The sequence below is a fragment of the Carlito syrichta genome, unplaced genomic scaffold, assembly GCF_000164805.1.
Source record: "Carlito syrichta isolate Samal-C Ts95f unplaced genomic scaffold, Tarsius_syrichta-2.0.1 Scaffold309451, whole genome shotgun sequence".
In the NCBI taxonomy this organism is placed as follows: Eukaryota; Metazoa; Chordata; class Mammalia; order Primates; family Tarsiidae; genus Carlito; species Carlito syrichta.
This window is the reverse complement of record NW_007253547.1, coordinates 483,324-503,384: the sequence shown is the minus strand read 5'-3', so window position 1 is coordinate 503,384 and position 20,061 is coordinate 483,324. Positions and strand designations below refer to the sequence as shown.

The following is a 20,061-nucleotide window of genomic DNA, read 5'->3' as shown; positions in this document are numbered from 1 at the left end:
CACAGTCTGGGAAAAAGTATTTGCCAACTCTAGGGCTGACAAAGGCTTAACATCCTGGATCTACAAGGAACTGAAGCGTACCGAAAAGAAGAAAACAAACAACCCCATTATAAAATGGGCAAAAGACATGAACAGACACTTCACAAAAGAAGACATTCGAGCAGCCAACAAACACATGAAGAAATGCTCAACCTCACTAATCATCAGGGAGATGCAAATCAAAACCACACTGAGATACCACCTAACTCCAGTCAGAATGGCAATTATCAACAACTCAAAAAATAACAGCTGCTGGAGAGGGTGTGGTGAAAAGGGAACACTTCTACACTGTTGGTGGGAGTGTAAACTAGTGCAACCTCTGTGGAAAGCAGTGTGGCGATTCCTAAAAGCTCTAAAAATTGACCTTCCATATGACCCTGCAATCCCCCTACTGGGAATATACCCTGAAGAACACAAATCACTCTATAAAAAAGATACCTGCACACGTATGTTTATCGCAGCATTGTTCACAATAACAAGAACCTGGAAACAACCATGCTGCCCATCAAAAGAGGACTGGATTAAAAAAATGTGGTACATGTACACGATGGAATACTATGCAGCCATAAAAAAGAACAAAATCATGAATTTTGCTGCAACCTGGATGGAACTAGAGTCTATAATACTGAGTGACCTCTCACAAAAACAAAAATCCGAATATCACATGTTCTCACTCATATAATGGACCTTGAACATCCAATGCAATACTATGAGAAAATGACGGATGGTACTGGGAAACTATGGGGGGGAGGGGGATGGGATTAACAGTAGCAAATATCTGTCGGGGGATGGGAAAACACTTCTTATCTACAGGGTGCCTGAATGAAACGTCATTGTACACCTAACCCTTAACTGTACCCCACAAAACCATAATAAAAAATACTGATTAATGAAAAAAAAAAAAGAATGTATATCACACAAACTATAATAAAATATAAAATACTCTTTGTTGTAAAAAAAAATAAAATAAAATAAAATAAAATAAAATAAAATCCATACAAGAAACCAAACAAAAGTAGACACAGCAGCTATCCTAATCTCCTTTTATAGTTGGGAAAGATGATATGCAGAAGTTAACTTGCCTGAAATCCCACAGCTACTAAGGAAGAGAGATGGCACATGAATCTAAGTCTCAAGACCAAGCTACCCAACATAGCTTGATTCAGGGGAATCATCCCACCAGCCAAGCCCATGCTAGCAGCTGTGCCCAAATGCTAGCAGCCATCCTCTCCTCAGTTATGCCACTGTTGATTCCAGTGATTGTTAAGAGAGTGGTGCCAACCCGCCATCATCAATTTTATAATGTAATTCAATACCATCAAAACTAACAGAGAAGAGCAAGAGAAAGTTAAGAAAATGGGTTCGGCCCAAGCCAACACCTAAACTATGAACAAGAATGGCAGCATTATGGCAAATCCTGGTTAAATCAGTACAACAACAGGACAGGCTAATTAGAACTCCCTTTTTCTGTAGAAAAAACATTTTGGGGTTTTTTGTTCTTTGTTTGTTTTTGAGTCAGGGTCTCACTCTGTTGCCTACTCTGGAGTGCAGTGGCATGCTCATGACCCACTGCAGTCTCCGACCTGCTGGGCTCAGGCCATCCTTCCGCCTCGGCCTTTCAAGTAGTTGGAACTACAGGTGCATGCCACCACACAGGCTAATTAGTTTTTTGATTTATTGTAGAGATGAGGTCTCACCAAATTGCCCAGGCTGGTCTTGAACCCTGGGCTCACGCAATCCTCTCACCTCATGCTTCCAAAGTGCTGGGATTACAGGTATGAGCCACTGTGCCCAGCAGAAAAAGCATGCTAATCACTTCTCTCAGGCCCTGCCTAGGTCCTGCATTCAGAGCAATGAAAACTTGAACATTCATGGGATGGGAAAGAGGCTGCTTATTTCTGTAGTTGTCTGATGGAATTAATTTTTTCATGTCAAAAGTGAGCAATCACAACTCTCTTGCAGCTTGCAATACTTAGAAGCCAGATTTCGGGGTTGAAAAAAAATCAACTTCCAGAACTCAAACTGGAGAGGCTCAGAGACAGGACTGTGCCATATTGTGCAAATGGATGCATCCAGCCCCAAAATGCTGAAGCTACTGTACCTTGGGGTCATTTAAGTTCCTGCTGTTTATCTGGTTCTCTGCACCCCAAGTCATCTTTTGATCACTCAGCTTCTTATCAGCCCCTTTATTACTAAATTTTCATCCAGGCTACTAATTTGTAGGAATCCCTATCCTTGGTCTTAGGTCTGTTTTAGGAGGACTTGGGGCATGATTCTGCCCTACAACAGGCCTACCGAGATTTGAAGCAGAATATATCCCCTGAATCTTTTCTCCCTGGGTGAAACAGCCACTGCTCCGTCAGCTCAAATTTTGGAGACCCCTCTTCACCTTGTGGCACAAGACTTGGAGCAGATGTTGTCAAAGATCCCAGTTGACTTTCTCACTTTATTATACTGTGAGCCTCTGAGGAGCCATAAAAATTGCTCTGAAAAGACAGTGCAAACTAGACTCATTGGCAGGCCATCAGAAGCCATTGCCTGGACAATTTCCTTTAAAATAGTAGGAAAAAGGAAAGAGAAAAAATAGGATTATTTTATCCACTAATATTCTGCCATGTTTTTGTTTTTTTGTTTTTTGAGTTGGAGTCTCACTCCATCACCCAGGCTGGAGTGCAGTGGCATGCTAACAGCCACCCCAGCATCAACCTGCTGGACTCCGGCATTCCTTCTGCCTTAGACTTCCAAGTAGCTGGAACTACAGGCATGCGCTACCACGCCTGGCTAATTTTTTTGATTCACTGTAGAGATGATGGGTCACCACCGTTGCCAAGGCCGGTCTCAAACCCACGGGCTCAGGCAACTGCTACCTTGGCCTCCCAAAGTGCTGGGATTACAGGCTTGAGCCAGATTCTGCCATGCTGATACATTTCCTGCTGAAATGTTACTTGCTATGGCATGGACAGATTTTTTGTTTTGTTCTGAATTCTTCATATCAACCTGAATAACATTGGTTCTTTTCCTGGTATTTGTTTTCTAAACTTTAAAGTAAAATAGATCAAGTTTATAACATACCCCACCTTGAAGATTAAAGATCTTTCACAGTTCATAATAACTTTAAAAAACACTTAAATTTCAGGACAATTATTGAGTTTAAAAGTTAAGGACTAAACAGTACATTGAGAGCTAGATATTTTAAATGCTGTTAACGGTTACTTTGATGTGATATTTCCAATTTCTCCAAAAGACCCAATTCATTTTTTAAGTGATGGAAGAAAATTATGTGAAATTTTAAGAACAACTCTGTCATTGGGATCAATTTTACCGAGAGGTAAAACAACTGAATTCTGTCTTGGTTCTGTCTGTAGTTTACCATGTAGTTTTGGGTAAGTCATTTACTTCTCTGCCTCAGTTTCCTTATCTAGCACATAAAGGTGTCATCCCCAATAATCTGAGTTTTCTTCAAACTCCTTCACTATGGGCAATCGTGCTGGCCCTTTATCCTCAGGAAGACACACACATGTGAGAGCATATTCAACTCAGGAGCTGTATCGTGTGTGTGCTATTGCTGCTACTACTTTCATTTTAAGGCAGCAGCATAGATAAAATAGATAGAAATTATGCATAATTTCCAATTCTAATCCCATCTCCTTTTTTCATTACTATTACATCAAGAACCACAGCCCTGAAGAACTTCATAATTGCAGGCTACCTGGGAAATTTTTAAAATGCAAAATGCATTAATTTTTGTACTACTTAATTCTATTCATAAGGTCAGGGCCTAGTTATATATTCAGATGAATGCATTCTTTCTCCTAATTCTTCTTATTTAGTTCTACCAAAATGAAAAATCACCCCCCATAAATCTTCTCCAAAGAAGTCTCCTCCAGAAGGCCGAGCCCTCTTGCTTCCCGGACATTGCGATCACTCTAAAAGGCTGGATCCCTGTTGGTCATGTGGCAGCCTTTGTTAGAGGTCCAGAAAGATCTGAAGTAACAAGGTGTGCCCAGGGCTGACTGCATAGTGGCTTCTTGGAATTGAAAAGAAGGGTTGTTTGGTTTTCTAAAAGAAAGAGAAGACTGCCCAAATAACTAAGTCTAATTTATCACCTCAGAGCCCCTCTTGAGGGAAGTGAGATCCATATGGATGCCAATTCAGACAGCATCCACATGTGTGTGTCTTGAGGACCAATATCATTTTCTTAAAGCAGCCCTGTCCATGGTGCTGGTAAAAAGTGCAGCCTTTGCTCTGCCTTCCAGGAGCAAGGCTATTAAATCCATTAGCAGCATTTCAGGCACTCAGACGCACCCACTTCTGAAAAGCAGCCTTCTCCCAGACAGATCACACTGAAATAGCACCTGTGTGCATCCATATACATCTCAGGCCATGAGATGACAGGTTGTCCAGCTAGCCTACAGACCTCAGTGTAGCACCCAAGTGTCAGCAATTGGAAAAGATGTAACAAAATCTGAGCCAATAAAAACATTAAAGCTGTACAGGAGTTAGCACAACCCATCTGGCCAACTTCTCTGATAGGACAACTATTAGATAAGCAAGCTTGGCCCTACCCAGGAAAAAAAACCAGAAGGGGAATTTAATTAGTTGAAAACAGGTTTAAATCAAAGTGTAACCCAGATATCTACGAGCTGAGTTTTCCCTGACTTTGAGATCTAAATAAGCTTTGCTTCAAATTCTGTGTCTATGGAAGTCTGAATTCCACAACTGCTTGGAGGCTTAGGGTCTCTATGTCTTGGTTCTTGCTTCCATGTCTGATCTCTTAGCTCTGCCACTGATGAAGTTGCTTTTTAAAAAGCTAGGCCTTACCAAAAGTGTCATCGAGGAGAGTCGCATTTCATATCGTACATTTCATACCCCATAATGGTAGAGTTAACAGTCCAGTTTAGACTTTCCTGTTGTCTTTCTGTGGTCAGAGGGCCAGCTGGCAACACCTAGTTCACCTGGGTGCTTGTTAGAAATGAAGAATTGGGCTGGCTCGGTGGCTCAGCCTGTAATCCCAGTATTTTGGGAGGCCGAGGTGAGTGGATTGCCTCAGCCCACGGGTTTGAGACCCACCCGGGCAACTTGGCGAGACCTCGTCAATAAATCAAAAATTAGCTGGGTGTTGTAGCACGCACCTGTAGTTATGGCTTCTTGGAAGCTGAGGCAGAAGGATCACCGGAGCCCAACAGGTCGAGGTTGCAGTGGCCAAGAGCTTGTCACTGCACTCCAGTCTGGGTGGCAGAGTGAGACTCCAACTCAAAAAAAGAGAGAGAGAGAGAGAGAAATGAAGAATCTTAAGTCCCACACCAGACTTGCTAAGTCAGAATCTATAAGACCCATTAAAATGTGAGGAGCACAGATCTAAAGTCCTTTTCTATCACCTCACCATAGGAGGATTGTCTCTGCCTGGCCCTTGCTCTGGCTTGCCTCTTCTCTTCCTTATTCTTTCTCTCTCCTTTGTTCTTCCATCTCTTTCCTCCCTGTCAGGAGCTACAAATAAATCCGTCTCATGCAGAGCGTGCCCTTTACTTTAGAGTCTCAGAGCAAGGCACCTCCTTTGAAGTCTCACCTTCTACCAGTCTTCAATTCTGCTCCCAAGCTTATTAAAACGTTTATCTAAACAGGGTCCCCCAGTGAGGGCCTCTGATACGAGCTGTTATGATAAAAAACAACCTCTCCATCTCAAAAGAAATCCTACATTTTGTAGACAGCTGGTTTCCAAACAGATCCCTAAATCAAGCCAGGATTATAGACTATCATGCAAGTGTTAGGCCCAGGGAAACAGAGTCTCTGACAGGACAGCGACTCACTCAAGGTCATTTGGTAGTTACTGTTTTTTTCTAGCAGGACTAGAAAACTTTTTCATCCCAGCACAGGGTTTTCTTTACTATGTCCATAATCATTCCACTTTAAACTGAACCTTTAAGTGGCTGCCGCATTCCCTTTCTGAGAAGTAACTGTGAATCACCTGGGTCGCACATACATAATGGGTGCCTGCTCTGTACAACAAGCACTATTCAAAGATTAGAAGAAGCAAAACAGGTTTTTTCCATGTATTACTTGCCCGTGCCCAGAGTAAAATCCTCATTTCTACCTATCTGCATGGCAAACTCCTACATATCTTTGAGAATCAACAGCTGAGACCTTTTTCTTGATTTCCTCAGACAAATTTAAGACTGTCTGCTGTTATAAGTTACGTCTTTGTTTTCCTAGCTGTCCTCTTCTGGGTAGAAAGTTCCTCAAGAGAGGACCTGAACCCAGTGGTCCTCATTTCTATATCCCAAGTGCCCAGCAGAGGAGAGACTCAAAAATTAGGATTTTTTCCCTCCTAGTTTTCCTTTGGAAATCCCTACAAATTAATGGCAGTGGTCAAACAAATGCTGCCCTTAACTTAGCCCCTTCATCCTCAAACTCGTCACCACCCCTTTCTGCACCTGGGCTACTTCAGACCCATTTTCCTGGTCCTGCTTCTCATCTCTAGTTGTGGTCTCTCCTCCCCAGGCCCCCTTCACTCTGTTGTTGCTCAGTGGTTCCGGCTTAGCCTCCAGCTACTCATGGATGACTTTTTGAAAATCATCCTTCCTTCTAGGCCTCATCCATAAAATGAGTGGGTCTGACTCATTAGTAAGAGTTTTTAATGGCAGCACTGCCACTCACAGGTGTTTTAATCAGCTGTGAAGTGCTTTGCAAGCAATTTTGTAACATAATCATGAAAGTTTGCCAAGGGGCTTTTTAAAATGTATAGAGCAGATTCAGGGTGATCCCTATGACTGTCATTCTCAGTTACATTCCGGCATGCTTTCTGGAACAGGAGAAAAAGGGGTGGAGTTATAGGCAGCTCCAGAGATCATACATAAGCATGGGACGCACACATCGTTGTTTTGTTTCACACAAAAAAGTTGCCTGGTTACACAAAGACTGTAAGATTCTTTTCAGTTCCAACATCTTTTGAGCAATAAGACCTGATATAAAAGAGGTTTTAATTTTATCTGGAGAACAGACTACTTCTGGAAAATGTGAATTTCCAAATATCTCCTGTGATGTGGTAGCTCTTCTTAAAAATTAAATCTCACTCAGGGATACCTGAGCAAGTGATACTCTTAATTTTTTCCTCTTCCTTGGCTTTGCTTCCAGAAAGCGGGAGGAAGAAAACAAGCGAAAAGAGGCAGAACAGCAGAAAGGAAGACAGAGCCCAGATTCTAGCAGACCCCAAGCTCCTCCCTGTGGATCCAGCATCCAGGATGAGCCCAGCAAGCAGAGCTGGGCCCCAGGCAAGCAGCCTCCTGCTGGCAACACAGCTCAGGTCCCTGAGCCAAGAGACTGCAGAGGCTCTCCAGGAAGGTCTCCAGGCAGAGCCCCCCAGAAGGAGCAGTATGCTTCCTCAGACCTGCAAGGAACAAACTCCAGAAAGCCAAATGGTAGGTGGGTTGCCTTTGTCATCTGTTGCCAACCCGCGGACTGTGGGTTCTTTTGATTTGTATATTTATACCACTTACATTTAGGGTCATTATTATGTTAGCCCTGACCATTTTGTAATTTGTTTTATACTTGTTTCATTTGGTTCTCAGTTCTCTATTTTTTTCTTCTCTTCCTATTGGTTACTTCAGTGTATTTTAGGATTCCATCTTGATCGACTTGTAGTTTTTTTAGTGATTTTCTTTCTACAGTTTATGTAGTGGTTGCTCTAGGTATTATAATACACATACATATGTTATTTCCATCTACTAATATCAACATCCTACCATCCTGAGTGAAATGTGGAGAGCTCAATTCCACCTAAGTCCCTTTACCTTCTCCACTTTTAAGAATCATTGCTTGGGTATTAGATGGTGTTATAATTTTGTTTGAATCATCATATATAACTTATCGAATTCATGAGGAAAAGTTTAATTTATGTATCCAAATTTCTACTATTCTGTTGGTCCTTCTTCCTTCTTGATGCTCCAGGATTCTTTATCATCTCCTTTCTGTGTGAAGAGCTGTCTTTAGCCAGTCTCCAAGGGTAGTCCCACTAGCAACGAATTCTTTGAGTTTTCCTTTGTCTGAGAATGTTTTAATTTCAATCCTGAGGAATCACTAAGCCAGATATAGAACTCATGTTTGGCCAGTTTTGGTTTTTTTGGTGTTTTTTTTTTTTTTTTGTAGTACTTGGAAAATATTGTGCCACTTCCTTCTGGCCTCCTTGGCTTCAGATGGGAAATCCACTGTCATTCAAATTGGTGTTCCTCAGTAACATTCGTAGGTAGTATGTCATTTCTCTCTGGCTACTTAACAAGATTTTTTCTTTATCTTTAGTTTTTGGAAAATTTAATGTCTTGACATGGATTTTTGCAGTTTCTCCTATTTGGAGTTCACTTAGTGTGTCGAGGGTCCCCAAGACCACTCCCAGGCTTGATCATTTGCTAGGACTCACAGAATTCAGAATATAGTTGTACAGCTGTGATTTATTATAACAAAAGGGCACAAAAGAAAATCAGCAAAGGGAAAAGGTCCATGGAGCAAAGTCCAGAGGAAACCAGGTGCAAGCTTAGGGTCCTTTCCCAATGGAGTCACACACAGCACACTTCATTCATTCAGCAGTAAGTAGTAACAACCAGTTAGACAACCTCATCTTTTTTTAATTGCTTTTTTAAATGATGAAGATGTGGGGGTACAAGTCAGGATTAGGTACTAGACAACCTTTTGTTGACCAGGAAAGCTCAGCTGATCAATCACTCCAGGATTTTTATCAGGATGTAGTCACTGAGGTACCCTCTACCTAGCATATGCCAAAATTCCAGACCCACAGAAGAAAAATGTTGCACAAAGCAATGTAAACACATTGAGCCACTCTTGCAAGTTCGAGACTGGTGGGGAATCCCAAAAAATCTTGAGTGCAAATGCCAACACAGTGTAAAAGGCAAATGTCTTACAGTTATTATGAAAATAGTTTGACCTTTGCAGACTTCCAGAAAGGAGCTCTGGGGTCTTGTGTTCACTTAATTCAGGGCTTGAACAATTCAATCTGTCTCTCTGAACCTTGATGTCCTTAGCTATAAAGTGAGGCTTTACTCTCTACTCTGCAAGGTAGGTATGGGGTTAAATAAAATAATTAATGTACAGTACTTATTATAGCCTATGACCCATAGTAGGTCTTCAGTAACTATTACTAAGTCACACTGCTAGTCTAGCCAAAAATAACTGCCTAAATACATAAATGACCATAAACGTTTCTGGAATATAATTCTAAAATCTACGGTGATAGTGTGTCAGCAATGTAATCCTTAAGGATAATCCTTTTTTCATATTTATTTATTCACTCAACCAGCTTTAACTAGGCTCCCATGATGTGACAGCTATGTTGAGTTTCCTTGAGTTCTTTCCTAGCTTGCATTCCTTGCAGATGACATTGCCTTTACCTTATTTTTCAGATCTCAGGGTGAATAATCCTTTTTCTGTACAGCCATTACCTTCCCACTAAATGAGGCTACATATTCCTGCTATAATTTCCTGTATCTCTCCTATACTTCCCTGTTATAAAGATCATCACCTTTGACTTACTACTGGCTTGTTTTTTCCACTAGGCTGCAATTCTGTAAGAGTAGGGTTGTTTCAGTTATCTACTGCTACATTACAAACCACACAAAAACTAAGTGTCTGAGAACAACAATTTACTATTTATGATTCTATGATTTGGTTGGGCAGTTCCTCTACAGATTTCACCCAGTCTTACTCATGTACCTATATTCAGATGGACAATCAATTGAATTGTATGATTTAAGACAGACTGATTTGAATGCCTAGCAATTAATACTGGCTAGCGACTGGGATTCCTAAACTCTGCTTTATGTGGACTTTCATCTTCCAGTAGACTAGACTGGTTTCCTTACATAGTGGTCTCAGGACAGCATTCTCATAAAGCAAAGACAGAAGTTACAAGATCTCCTTAGAAACAGGATTTAAATATTACACATCACATTCTATTGATCAAATCAAGTTATAAGACCATCCCAGAATAAATGATGTGAAGCAATAGGCTCTGCCTTTGGGCATACTAGGGTGGAGGGAATTTTTGACTATTGAGCAGTTCCTATTTAGTCACACATGCAAGATATTCTTACCCCTACCTCAGGACCCCCAAAATCTCATCTCAGTTAACATGTCATGCTTGAAGTCTAGGATAGTGAGACTTTTATCAGGTACAGATGTGGCTCAGGATCACCTGGTAGAACTCTTTCTCTTTCAGAAACCAGTCAACCAAAAAGACACATTATTAACCCCTTCCCCCTCCTCCAACCCAGCAAGCAGTAGTAAGACAGGAACAGGATGACCACAGTAGACATTTCTGTTCCAAATAGGAGGCACATAGCAGCCCTTAAAGCCAGTTGGTCACATATTACCAGGGCCCCTACTCTGAGGTATAAATGTTCCTTGATTAGGTCTTGTTTTACTCCTCTGTGGCTTTCCTATTCTATTGTACTCCTTGACTCTTGACTGTGCACTCTGAAAAGTCCTTCCTTTTCCTAAGAAATGCCCATGTTTGCAGCTGAGTAGCTTTCCCAGCCTGTTTCCTGCCTCTAGTCCACTGAGTCCCCACAGGCATCTTTTTGTTTTGGAACTGTCTCACTAGTTCAGTGGGTGGTACTCTCGGTGATAACAATTATCACAAAAACTTCATAGGTTTCCTGTGAATCTGACTGGGTTCAATCCATGATCCAAAAACCACATCTGTAATTATTTTTCAAACAAACCTTACTCTGAGTGGCTCAGCCTCTTGTGAGACAATGATCTTGAGATTCTTAGAAATTGCCTAGCTAAAAGGGCCTACCATGTACCACCAAGTTTTTCTATTTTTTGTTTAGAGATAGAGTATCACTATGTTACCCAGGCTATTCTTGAACTCCTGGGCTCAAGTGATCCTCCCACCTCAGTCTCTGGAATAGCCGAGATCACAGGCATGAGCTACCACACCCAAGCTATTTTTGAGGTCTTCATTAAGGGTTGTACAGCCATACTCTTCATTTGATCTTTATCCTGAGGCCCTATCTTACTATGGGAGTCTTCTGCTGAGTGGAAAAAATTAAAACGTTAAAGTTTTATTTTCTAACCCAGCACATGCAGGGGTCTTTATATTTCCTCTAAATTCTGCTTGCAAATTGAGCAGTTCTTTCTTCATTTCATTTTTCCTACACCTTGTCATATGTAGCTTAAAAAGCAGTTGATATTTTCTTCAGCATTCCACCTAGAACTCTCCTGAGCCATGATCTACAAATTCATTAGGTATAGCTTTTATCTTCTAAGTTACCGCAGGTGACAACTGTGCCTATTATTCTGTCACTGATAGCAAGTTTCACCTCTTTAGACTCCAACAGCAATTTCTTCTCTACTCTTCCAGCTTTTACCAACAGTCTTTCTTCATTGCCTGCCCAGCTTCTGTGCATCAATCAGTCCCAAATTCAATGCCATGGTTTTCGATTTTTGTTAAGACAGTACCTCTCTTTTGTAGGTATTAACTTCTGTGTTGCCATAACAAACCACCCCCAAAACTAAGTGGCTTAAAACAACAATTTATTATTTCTCAGAGTTCTTGGATTAGGTGGGCAGTTCCTCTACTGGATTACTCATGTGACTGCAGAATTTGTATAAGATGTGACCAAGATGGTCTTCTTCATATGTCTGGCAATTGGTGCTGGCATTGGCTAAGGTGCCTCAGTTATCTTCTATATGGCCTTTCATTCCCCAGTAAGTTAGACTATCTTCCTTACATATTGTGAGAGAAGTGCTCAGAGAGAGAGAGAAGGCAGGAGCCACAAGATTTCTTGAAGGCCCAGACTCCAGAATTTTGACATCACTTTCACTACATCCTTCTGATCAGAGCAAGTCACAACACCAGCCCAGATTTAAGAGAGTGGAGAAGCAGACTCCATCTCTCAATGGAGGATGTGGTAAAATCACATTACAAAGGTAAGTACATATTAGGATGAGAAGAATCTTTGACCATTAAACCATCTATCATTAGAAGCAATGTGTCTCTTCTGCATCCCTAGCACCCTGCAGGATGTCTGACATATAAATATTTGTTGAATTTATGGCTGGATGACACTAGCTAGGTGCTAGAGATTCAGAGATGAGAGGTCATTAAACATATGATGAAAAGAATTTATTGGGCAGACCCATATTTTCTGAAACAAAATCCCTTGGCAAAGATTTGCTTCTACTCAGTTCACTGAATCATTATGCATGCATTCACCCAATAGAGCCCACACTATGTGCCAGCTATACTGAATTGTCAATTAAGGCTAATCAACTAAGGACCACACCATCAGCTTCTCTCCTAGAGCAGTGAGCACAACATTGGTAACATAGGTATATATTTCTTGACTTGAACTCTCTTAGAAGTCGCCCATTAAAGGTTGATTGGCTTAGAGTTTACTCTGCACCCTCAAGAATTATACTTAATCCCTGTCATTTCAAATGTACAATGCTATTTCCCTTGAATTAGGTATCAAAGAAGAAAGAAGGGGAGCACAGTAATTTCAGTCTTTTTTAAAACTTTTATTTAAAGATGTAGGGTACAACTCAGGGTTAGGTATACAAAATGGTCATTGTACAGGTAAAGTTTGGGCCCCTCTTTGGTTCCCACTTCACCTGGGTTGAGGTCAGGTATCCTTATTGACGTGACATGTGCCCTCCCCCCCAATCCCGGCAGTTTTCCACTACTGCCAATTCCCTTCTTATAGTATTATAATTGTTCAGGGTCCACTTATGAGTGAGAATATGTGGTACTCAGTTCTTTGTTTCTGTGATAGATTACTAAGTATTATAGACTCTAAGTCCATCCAAGTTGCTGTGAAGTTCATAATTTGTCCTTCTTTATGGCTGCATAATATTCCATCATGTATATGTACTGCATTATTTTTATCCAGTCCACTTTCAATGGGCAGCATGGTTGGTTCCATGTTTTTACTCTTGTAGATAATGCTACAAATTTCAGACTTCTTGCAACTACACAGGGTTAATTGCGGTTCATATTAATCTTAATATAAAACACCTTGAGGCAGTTATGCTGGAAGGCCAATCAGATCTATTGTGGACCTGATCACATTCTAATAGAGTGGCCTCACATCCTGAGAAATCCATGCTCTTAGTTTCTAATAACCAGTCCTTTTGTCATTTAATTACTGTGATACTAGTTAGGCCTCCTCAAGGTAATCCTAGTGCATGTTTTACAATGATTTCCAAGCCATGTATATGTATGGCTCATGAAATGAAGTTAGTGGTTTGGACCAGCATATTTTTTATGATATAAAGTACAACAGAAAACATCAAAGTACATTGTAAATTATAAGGATAATAAGTTCTGTTTCAGTTGTATCTATGTACGTATATATATGTGTGTGTGTGTGTGTGTGTGTGTGTGTGTGTGTGCGCGCGCGCGCATGCATACATGAGTACACTGGGTCACAATGTAAGATTTGTGTCTTGGTATGGGTCACTGTGGGAAAGCTTTGAAAGTTCCTTCCTAGAACAATCCTGAGGTAGTGAGCTACTCACTCATTTGAAGGTGGGAAGTGGTGTCCTGAACAAAGGATCTTTGCAAAGAGCTACATTCAGATATGTAAACAGAGTCTCACAGACGCTCACTATCCAGACTTTGGAGACAGTTGAAGGAGACTGATGAAATGGATTCAGATGTAAGGAAAGGGAGCTCCAGTTTCATGGGTAGGTTTTGCTATCATTCACCTGCTCAAGAGCTCACAGTACAAAGGAAAGTAGGTAGACACTTCTAAGGAATCAAGACTGACCATTGACTAGAGCCGCGGAAGCAGCGTATTCCTAGGAAACCCCAACATAATTAAGCAAAGGACACCAGAGTCCACTTTATGTTTAGCCACATAAAAGAAGGGTCACAGCTGCTTCAACTGTCCGATAATCAGGCAATGTAGGCATCCAAATAAAAACCCAGAAATGGGAAATACTGACCCCTTCTTTTTCTCCCTCCTTGTCTCAAGACAGAGAATGTTAGAGCCTGAGCATCTTTAGAGAGCTTCTAGTACAGCCTCCTCAAAACAGGAAACGGAGAACCAGAAAGGGGGACTCGTCTAAGATCTCTCAGCAGTTGATTCCGTCATTGTCTCTCATAGTTATGCTCCCCTTCTTGTTGTTTACAGTGTGTATAAAGCATCTTGGCTAAATACACAAGCTTTGGAGTCATACTTCTAAGTTCATATTTAGACTTTATCAGTTACTAGTAATGTAATCTTAAGCAAGTTACTTAACCTCTCCAAGCTTCAATTTCTCATTTAAGAGAGAGAGAAAGAATAATTACTTTAGAAACTGTGGAATAGCCAAAACAGTCCTCAGCAAAAAAAAAAAAAAAAAAAAAAAGGTGGGAGGCATCATGCTCCCAGACTTTAAGCTTTATTATAAAGCTACAATAAGCAAAACAGCCTGGTACTGGTACAAGAACAGGCATATGAACCAATGGAAAAGGATAGAGATTCCAGAAGCAAAACATCAATTTCTCAACCAACTCATTTTCGAAAAAGCCTCCACCATCAACCACTGGGAAGAGGAGTACGTATTCAGTAAATGGTGCTGGGAAAACTGGTTCACCACATGCAGAAGATTGAAACAGGACTCCTACATATCACATGCAAAAATCAACTCTAAATGGATCAAAGACCTAAATGTAAAACCTCAAACTATAAGAACCTTAGAAAATGCAGGAGACACCCTTATGGAAATTGGAACTGGCAATCAATTCCTGATCAAAACCCCAAGTGTCATAAGAGGTAAGATAGACAAATGGGACCTCATCAAACTGAAAATCTTCTGCAAAGCCAAAGAAACCACTGAGAGAGCAGGGGGGACAGCCCACAGACTGGGAAAAAAATATTTGCTGACTACATATCTGACAAAAGCCTAACATCTAGGATCTACAAGGAATTCAAACATGTTGAAAAGAATAAAACAAACAGCCCCATTACAAAGTGGGCTAGAGATATGAATAGATACTTCTCAAAAGAAGAAATACAAGCAGCCAACAGATACATGAAAAAATGTTCAGTCTCACTAGTCATCAAAGAAACGCAAATTAAAACCACACTGAGATACTCCAGTCAGGATGGCCATCATCAGTAATTCAAGAAACAACAGATGCGGGAAAGGATGTGGCAAAAAGGGAATACTTCTACACTGTTGCTGGGAATGTGAACTAGTACAACCTCTGTGGAAAAGTGTGGCGATTCCTAAAAGATCTAAAAATTGACCTCCCATACAAACCCGCAATCCCCCTAATGGGAATACACCTGGAGGAACTCAAATCACTCTGTGAAAAAGATATCTGCACACACGTTTATTGCAGCATTATTCACAATAGCAAAAACATGGAACCAACCGTGCTGCCCATTGAAGTAGGACTGGATTTTTTTTTTAAATGTGGTACTAATACATGATGGAATATTTTGCAGCCATAAAGAAGGACAAAATTATTAACTTCGCAGCAACTTGGATGGACTTAGAGGCTATAATACTGAGCGATCTATCAGAGAAACAAAGAACAGAGTATCACATGTTCCCTCAAAAGCGGACCTTGAACAACTGTCGTAATACTGTAAGAAAGGGATTGGCAGTAGTGGGAAACTGCCAGGGGAGGACGGACGCAGGATTGGTAGTAGTGGGAGACTGCTGGGGTGGGGTGGGGTGGGCAACAAGGGTACCTGCATAATGAACATTTTTATACCTAACCCTGAATTGTACCCCACATATTTACCAATGAGATAGCCTCACAATCCAAAAGAATGCTTCTTAGCTGGTTCTGGTCTGCAAGTTTTGTTCCCCAAGCTTTTTATTCTTAGCCTCCAGAGAGTTCCTTTATTTTCTTTAATGCATGGGAAAAGGATGCCCACTATATCCTAGTCATCCTAGTCAACATTTTCAAGTACTCAAAGTGTGAAGGCTTTTAGATTATGCTGAAAACAGAAGTTAAGCTGTGGTTTTCCTAATCATAATGGCCACGATGATGGTGATGCTATAGGCTAAGCCTGAATATGTGAACAAATGAGCACAATTCTCCTACGATGCAAGTTTTGGACAATAAATATTCTTCCTCTTTTGTTTCCCCAAGATACATCCAGAGAACATTCTAAAGACCAATCTGCCTGTGTCCACTTCAGACCCAGTGAAAGCAATGATGGAAACAGGCATCCAGGAGTCTCCTCTGTTGAGAAGTCCAGAGGTGAGACAGCTACTGATCAGCGGTGTGGAAAGGGGAAAGGCTTCTTGAAGCAGCCCTCCTGTATCAGGGTGGCTGGCCCTGATGAGAAAGGAGAGGACTCCAATAGGGCAGCTGCAAGCCTTCCACAGCAGAATGGCCCCTGGAAGCCCAGCAGGCAGCATGACACAGCACCCAAAGCCAAATGTGTCCCCCAGAGAAGACGCGTTCAAGAGCTCAAAGGAGGAAGGGGCTCCCCGGCTGGTTCTAGCCGACCTGGCAGTGCCAGGGGAGAGGTGGTCCATGCTGGGCAGAATCCTCTCCACCATCGCACACCAAGAAACAAGAGGACACAGACCAAGCTGGCAGGAGGGGTCTGTTCAGATTTGCCATGGAGCACAGAGGAGTTGAGGTCGGGATCCAGGAAGCTGGGGACATCCACCCTGCCTGAGGACGTTCAGGTATCTAAGGAGACTGAACTGGCACCTGGTTCCCTCTCTGGGCAGAGCATGAATATTGACCTTCTCCCTGTAGAGCTCCGACTCCTGATAATCCAGCGAGAAAGAAGTAGGAAAGAGCTATTCCGCAAAAAGAACAAGGCAGCAGTGATCATCCAGTGTGCCTGGCGAAGGTAGGAAAATAGGGTGCTGTAGCATCTTTGGTTCTTTGGTTGTTCCTGACAGCCCTAACATGGCATCTGTGCTCTTTGATGTTTACCAGTGAATTCCATGTGGTGGCATGGTAAGGCCCATTTTGTGGAGCCTACCCATGACACTAACACACATATAGATCCTAGTAATTTGCATTGCATGTGCTATTTGAAGGATGTTTTTGCCCAGAAAGATGGGAAAGTACCCAGGATAGCACAGTGTAAAGGAAGAAGCACTGGGTTTGTAACTATGAAGCCTGAGGTTCAGGTGAAACTCCCACACATAATGTGACTTTGGACAAATTACTTGGCCTCCCTGGCCCTCAGTTTCCTCATCTCTAAAACAGGATTTAACAATTGCTGCACCTGTCTTGTTTATATGACAGGTTGCTGGAATGAGATAACAACATATGCTTCATAAACTCTACACACAAGAGATAGTTTATTTTTATGTCTTTAAAGGCTACCCAGGAATTAGTCATTTCCAGATAACTAAACGAAGGCCTACATATGGATTGACTGCCAAGCTCAAAATATGGAATAGGTGTTGTGAGTGGAGGCTGTCCTAAAAGGCTGAGGCAGTGTCCCAGTATGATAGAAACAAATACCTTACTAGGGAGTAATTATAGGAGGACTGGAGGAGTACTATGCAACAAGTTTTCTGTATCTCCTATTCTCCTTCATGCTGCAGTCTTCACTAGGACATTAGGTCTAGATTAGGCCTTACAGTGATGACAGTGCCCAGGGAAGGATTGAACCCATTGCCAATAGGTGGGAGTTATATGGTTACGCGGCCTTCATACTAGGGAGAGGAAGACTGATGAGGGGGGAAGGCAAGTGCATCACTGTGAGCACAGATGTGCCAAGCAGCAAGAGCCCTGTCAAGAGAAAAAGAAAAAGGGGACCAAGAAAACACTAACACTGGCTGGGAGAAAAAGAGCAGGATAGATTCTTGGGAGGTGCAGAGAGGCCTCAGGGAATATTATGCCAAAAACCGCCCAGCCCAGAGCCAGGTGATCAGTGATGTGTCCTGTCTGTTCAAGTTCTCAGCTGCTGACAAAATCCTCTCATGCCTGCCAGCCACACCAGGAAGCCATTATAACTGAGATCAGTATCCCATTTTTCAGACAAGAGAGGAAAAATGACTTGTCCTTGTACAGATTCAGCACCGAACCTCTGACTCAAATCTAAGAGTCTTTCCCTTATATGTTATTAATAAATTTTTGCTGTGGTCAAGGTTATGGAGGTGGAGGTGGGCCTCGTGCTGCTTGCCTTAGAATAGGCTGAAGAGAGCTGACTGGATGGTGCTCACACACACACATACCAAGGTAATAAGGAGCTGGGTGATGTTATTACTACCACTGTTAGTACTAACAGTTAGCATTTATTGGGTACTTGTGCCGGACACTGTTCAAAGTAGTTTTCCATGGATTAACTCATTTAGTCATCCCAATAACTCCGTGAGTTAGTTGTTCTTATCCCCAGTCCACAGATGAGGAAACTAAGGCATAGAGAAGTTAATCAACTTACCTACAGAGCTAGTAAGCACCAGTGCTGGCTTTGAGCCAAGATCGTCTGCCTCTGAAGCCACAGAGAAATGGCCATTGTTCCCTCTCCTTGGAGAGTTATACCAGCACATAACACTGGGTTAAGTATTTTTGGCTGAAACCTGGAATCTAAACTAAGCCAGCAAGGTTTACCATGTCAGGCCCCACAGCTGCTCCTGAGCCGAAATGTCTCCCTCTCAGACTCTGTTCTTTGACTCCTTTGAAGAGTCAGAAGCTGACAGGTCCTGTCATTAAGTATACAGAGTAGCATATGAGGCTTCAGTCATCCCCCCACCCACAGAACAGTGAGCTTATAGTCTAATGTGTCCACCTGGGAAGGTAGCACAAGCCCCCACTGGTCATGCCACTGTGCAATTCAGAGGCCCAAAGGACTTCTGGGATGCTGCACATTGTGGAAAACTGCATGTCTGGTGACAGTAAAAATAACTTTGTTATATTTTAGCTACCTTTTCCATTTTAACTACAGGAGCCCAAAGTGACCAGTGCCTTGAACCGTGCCTGACACCAACCCTAAGGAGCACTGAGGGCTGGAGCAGGGGACAGGGCTCAACACTTAAGTGCTGAATAAATGCTGGCTATTGTTATGGAAGGCATGTTGAGGATAGAGAAAGGGAGCTCGAAAACAGGCAGGGATGGCATGGGCAGACTGAACCTTGGGTCCTGAGAAAATGAAACTTAGTCTTAACATTGTCCGTTTTATAACCAATTAAGACTTGACTGTTTTAAAGATTGAAACCAGATACTGAACAAGCTGAGCAGGAAAGTTGCTGTAATAGTTAAGAGTAGTTGCTGTGTAAAACACGTCTTTTTTGCCTGAACATGTGTAAGCCACTTCCTGTCAGCTCTTGTCCAGCATATTCTGAGGATAGGCTGAGCCCTAAGAAGATCTCCGAGTCCAGGGCTGAAAGGGGCTAGAGGACATGTTAGGATTCTCAGCAAACCAGGAGCATGTGTACTCCTTAAGAAGGGAGAATAGAGGCTGTTACTCTGACCATGAGGACCATGTCCTCTGGACAGACTCCCAGTCTTGATACCAACTGATGTGGAGGAAGCTGAGCCCACTGAAGGCTGAAGCTACTAACAACCTCAGCCAATAGCTGGGCTTTTCTGCAAGTTCTCTGTCCACAAGCGCAGAGGGTGTGGAAGACACCCAGCATCTTCAACAGGAGAAACAGTTCTGGAGCAGTAATGCCCTATCACCTGGCTTTTTTCTACAGTTGGCTTTTTAGAAATGTGATACATATTCTAGGAGAGGGATACCATGGTGGGAGGGATTCTAGGTAGGAATACCATCCTTCCTTTCTCCAGGAAAAGAAAGGAAGAATCATGCAAGGTTACTGAAATCAGCCTTTTGGGCGCGGGGGGCAGGGTGATGCACCAAGCACTGCAAGGAGCTTTTAACAGACTTAGGAAGATTATTTCCTACTTGTGTGTAGTAAAATCAGGCCTAGGACCTGTTGCTCTTTGTTGCTATCTATAGGCTCACCAGGAATAATAGCTGCAGATAATGAACACTGATGCAGCTTTCCTTTGGAGGCTTCAAAACAGTTGTGTTCAATAATAAGTTTTGATACTTCAAAGGTCCTGACATTAAAAAAAAAAAAAAAAAAAAA

The 20,061-nt window shown here is 42.0% G+C and overlaps 1 protein-coding gene across 2 annotated transcripts in view; it reads left to right on the top strand.

Moving 5' to 3' along the window:
* Window positions 1-20,061, top strand: part of INVS (inversin) — a 77,351-nt gene that overhangs the window by 51,244 nt on the left and 6,046 nt on the right. Inside the window, exons 10-12 of one of the 2 annotated variants that reach the window (XM_021717177.1) lie at window positions 7,171-7,454; window positions 16,145-16,255; window positions 16,766-16,862. In XM_021717177.1, coding sequence (XP_021572852.1) covers window positions 7,171-7,454; window positions 16,145-16,255; window positions 16,766-16,862 — 492 coding nt within the window. Of the gene's footprint in view, window positions 1-7,170; window positions 7,455-16,144; window positions 16,863-20,061 lie in introns of both variants that reach the window. The other variant, XM_008067258.2, reaches the window with a different exon arrangement.